The 4,402-nt window shown below is 52.6% G+C and overlaps 1 protein-coding gene across 1 annotated transcript; it reads right to left on the minus strand.

Annotated features, from left to right (window-relative positions):
- Nucleotides 1–839: 839 nt before the first annotated feature.
- PATE1 (prostate and testis expressed 1) lies at nt 840–3,412 on the minus strand. The gene is made up of 5 exons (XM_015571336.1): nt 3,332–3,412; nt 2,987–3,022; nt 2,151–2,201; nt 1,801–1,917; nt 840–1,068 (listed from the first exon to the last, which is right to left on the minus strand). The coding sequence occupies exons 1-5, from the start codon at nt 3,381–3,383 to the stop codon at nt 935–937; spliced, it is 390 nt and encodes a 129-aa protein (XP_015426822.1). The 5' UTR covers nt 3,384–3,412; the 3' UTR covers nt 840–934.
- Nucleotides 3,413–4,402: the final 990 nt, after the last annotated feature.

Below are 4,402 nucleotides of genomic sequence, written 5' to 3' on the forward strand. Positions count from 1 at the left end.
TCTTTGTGGCTCATCTGGGCTCAGGGAAAAATCAGTGAGGCTCTGAAGAGAGGTGGGTCCTAGGAATACGGTGGCAGGAAACATAGGCATTACAGTGGCGTTCCCTCTCTTGCACCTCCTCAGGGCAGAGTATATACTATTATTCGATCCTGTCATGCATGACCAACTGTGAGGACGTCAACTTCTTGGGTTTTGAGAAGAGGACAGAGCTCATCTGTTGCAACCATAGTAACTATTGCAACCTCCCCGAGGGATCCTAGCTCTGCGTCTCCCCTGGGTTTGGGGTCCTTCTTCAACTCCCCATTCCTTTTATTTCCTCCCCACAGACCTTATTTTGCTCTCCTCTTCTAACTATGGCAGCGAGTGAGAAAGCCAGCTGATAGTGCAAAGAGTAAGCAGTCATAAGAAGAAATAGGGGAGGGTAGCTGAGTCTCATTCATTATGAAGTGTCTAATGGGGATAAAAGAGGACTAATTCTAGCTTCTCAATACGCTGGTAACGTGAGCCACATCTTTCTCTGGTAGAGCTCTCCTTGGTGGTGGGGGAGAGGGGGTGGTTGCACTAGCCAGTTTTGCTCAGTGGATATAGCATCAGCTGTGAACTGGAAGGGTCCCAGGTTTGACTCCAGTCAAGGGCACATGCCCAGGTTGTGGGCTCAATCCCCAGTAGGGGGGGTGGGCGTACAGGAGGCAGCCAATCAATGATTCTCTCTCATCATTGATGTTTCTATCTCTCTCTCTCCCTCTCCCTTCCTCTCCGAAATCAATAAAAATACATATTTTTTAATTTAAGAAAGGAGAGGGCTTTTTCTTACCCATGAAGAAGACAGAGCCGCGTGTTTTGCAACCTGAAATGTGTTTATTTAGGAAAGGATTCTGAAGGGGCCGTGGCAACCATGTCACCTGGAGGTGGAACCCCAGAAGGGCCAGCTATTTTAGATGAGTTCATTACAAAAGTCAAAGCTCCTGCAGCACCGGAACTCTACCAGGTAGATGCTCCATCTGATGTTGTTCACGTTGGCGCAGTTCTTCAGGCAGCCCATGAAGGTCAACCACGGAGTACCGTCACCTGCAGAGGGGAAGAGAAACATCAGCACAGAGGCGCCTACCCAGAACCTTCTGTCCAGACCACCCCAGCCGAGGAAAGCGACCTCGGGTCGCAGTGTCAGGCTGTGTTATTCAAATGGGGAGAATTGGAAGGTGCTGCTGGTCGGAGGCTTCCCAGACCAAACGCCATGGTAGAGGAGTGGGGAGAAAGGGTTGGGGGTGGAGAAACAATGCCAGCAGCTATCCTGGGGCTGCCAAAGCGGACGCTTCTGTCGAGAATCGGCACTGGTTTCAGGAAGAGCCATAAATGCCAAGGGATCACTTAGCACCAAGGGTAGGCGATCGGTGAAGTCATGATGCTTAGTCTTACCCACTGAGGGCTATTTAAGCCCGTCGCTACTGCTGCTCACAGCTCCTCTGCCTCCACAGCTGAAAACCACCCAGGAGGACTTGCAGGCAGAGACACAGACACGGAGCTGCCCGCCCTGCCCCACGCCCAGCTGCTCTCCAGCCAGTCACCTCTCCCCTGCTCTCTTCGGGCTTCTGGAAATACTGGCTCTCTAGCTACAGATCCCATCCCTTCCTTCATGGTCACCCTCATCTAGTTTCATTCTGCCATATGGTGGGGGTGGAGATACCAGCCTCTCAGAGCTGAGATGGCCAGGAGTGAAAGGAGCCCCGCCTCTTTCCTCTGGCTGATACCTCCCCATCTGCTTCCTTCACCCCTCTTTCCTTCCCGCTACCCACAACTTACTTGTAGCAATCCTCCCAACTGTGCAAGCCTCCTCCGGCATGGCATGACATATCCCCCTGCCTCTGGAGCATCTCTGCCCTGGAAACCTGATGTGGCACATCTTGCACTGGACAGTGTCTGTAATTTGGACCGGAGAGGAGGGAAGTGGAAGCGAGAGCAGCTCTCACAGGCCCTGGGAGGACCCACCTCCTCCCCGTTTCAGGCTGGGATTCGGCAGAGGTTAAGCCAAGACAGGCGGTGGGGTCTGTGGTCTCAAGAGCCTTAGTCTGACAAATACGGGAGGGGAAAGACACAGAAAGAGGAGCAAAGTGAAGGCTGAGACCACCAGCTCAGGCCCTCCTCATACTCACCAAAAAGTTTGCTTTTATCAATATAGAGGTGCTGCTCGTACAGTGCCTGCGCTGGCAAAGAGAAACGGAACGTGACGCAAACCTGCCCTTTTCATCCTTGCCGTGCCCCGGGTCCATCCTCTAACCTGGAGCCACCTTAGGCCATGTCTGTCCCCCCGGAGCCTGACCACCTATCTCACGACCCCTTCGTGCTCCTTCCCCACCACTTGAATGCTCTTCACCTGTACGGGGCCTCTCAGACTCCCCTCCCCGTTCTTCTAGGACGCAGCACAGACCAGGGGGAGACAGGGAAATACACTTCTTCTTCTTCTTCTTCTTTTTTTTTTTTTAAATCTCACTCTCTTCTTTTTAACCCACCCTATGTGGCTTTTACCCACGTGTTGTCTGGAAGCTGACGATAGGCAAGTCAACAGAGCTCATCTGCTGCAACCGTAGTAACTATTGCAACCTCCCCGAGGGATCCTAGCTCTGCATCTCTCCTGGGTTTGGGGTCATTCTTTAACTCCCCACTGAAGAATGGCTAAAGCATCTGATAGCCATTACGTAGTTACACTTTGGATTTGGCCCGCTAGTGCCTGCAACGTCCCCCTTTCCACTTTCCCTCATTCGTGTCCTTTATTAACTCGCCCTAAGCCTTGTCAGCTGCTGTTCATGTTAGGAGGTCAAACCTAAAACCAGCTCCCACCCCAGCCCCCTCCTGCGGGAATAGGTTGCTGGGTGTTCAAAGTCTGGGTCTACCTCTGGTTCCTTTCCATCCCCAAGGCCTGCCCTGCCCCTCTCATCTCCTCCCTCCTCTAACCTTCCCCCTCCCCCACTACTGATCCATTCCTACTCACCTGCATTTTCTCTGTTCATAAATGACCCAGATAGTACTGTTGGGGGAAGAGAGATACATTCTCTGCAGACCTTGTTTTAACAAGTCCCAGCTCCCAGCTTCTGTGAAAATTCTCTCAATTCCTTATAACCCATCAATTTTTTCCTGGGGGGAGTGGGGGAGGCTCGGACAGAAGCTATGGCTTTGGTGAGATCCCAGGGACATGATGCCCTGAGGTGGAAGGCACGGCATTGGAATGGCAGTTTCTGGTGCCCCAGGGCTCCCCTAAGAGGACCTCTGTGGTGGGAACCCTGACCTATTCCAGGACCCTCCACGCGTCTCTCCAACCGTCAGCCCTGGGGCTCACCTCTGAAGCAGCAGAGCAGCACAGGGAGTCCCCACAGGAGGGGCCTGTCCATTGTGGAGGGAGAGAGGAGTAGCTTAGGGCAGGAGCTGAGGTGCCTATTTATACACCACCAGGTGGGGCTTCCCCAGGAAGGGCGAGGGGCGGGGATACTGTGGAAGTCCTTCAGAGACTCTCCTGCTTCTAGGGACCAGTCATTTCCCTTTCGGCACATTTCGGGAGAGGGACTGGACACATCCTGGCCCTGATTTATTTCCGTCCTGCCACTCAGGATGTCCCATGTCATGTTCTATGACCTTTTCTTTATTCCACACGGTGGAGAGTACAGGGGGGATCAGGGCTGGGCAGGTAGGACTCAGACATCCTCACCAAGGTGCTCATTAAAGCAAGGAGAGCATGAGTGCAGATAACTGGAAGGCAGAACGGCCGATGCCTCTAGGGCAGTGGTTCTCAACCTTCTGGCCCTTGAAATACAGTTCCTCATGTTGTGACCCAACCATAAAATTATTTTCGTTGCTACTTCATCACTGTCATGTTGCTACTGTTATGAATCGTCATGTAAATATCTGATACGAGGATGGTCTTAGGTGACCCCTGTGAAAGGGTCGTTCAACCGCCAAAGGGGTCGCGACCCACAGGTTGAGAACCGCTGCTCTAGGGAAAGGGGAAGGTTAGGCTCAAAGGTCCTGACAGAGGATTCTCCCCAGGGGAGTGGTCCCCCACTGTCAGTCATCCCGGAATGAAGCAAACCCTAGGGTGGGAGATGAGAGTCGAGGAGGAAACTGCTTCCCGGTCTGGGAGTTGAGACTTAGATTTTTTGTATGTTAATCCTCACCCAAGGAGATTTTCCCCATTAATTTTTAGAAAGACTGGAAAGGATGACGGAAGAAGAAGAAGAGAAATAGAGACAGAGATGTGAGAGAGACACATCCATTATTGGTTGCCTCCTGCTCCTGCCCCAACCAGGGCCGGCGTTCAAACCCGAAACCCAGGTATATGCCCTTGACCAGGAATCGAACCCGTGACTCTTCAGTGTGTGGGCAAATGCTCTAACCACTGACCCACACCAACCCG

Source organism: Myotis davidii, unplaced genomic scaffold, assembly GCF_000327345.1.
Source record: "Myotis davidii unplaced genomic scaffold, ASM32734v1 scaffold148, whole genome shotgun sequence".
NCBI lineage: Eukaryota > Metazoa > Chordata > Mammalia > Chiroptera > Vespertilionidae > Myotis > Myotis davidii.

Bases quoted from the DNA above. Each gene is read 5' to 3' on its own strand.
- PATE1 (XM_015571336.1), bottom strand. From the start codon at position 3,383: ATGGACAGGCCCCTCCTGTGGGGACTCCCTGTGCTGCTCTGCTGCTTC. The intron at 1,918-2,150 runs GTGAGTATGAGG...TCCAAATTACAG, and splicing joins TGATAAAAGCAAACTTTTTG to ACACTGTCCAGTGCAAGATG. The intron at 1,069-1,800 runs GTAAGTTGTGGG...TCCCCTCTGCAG, and splicing joins AGTTGGGAGGATTGCTACAA to GTGACGGTACTCCGTGGTTG.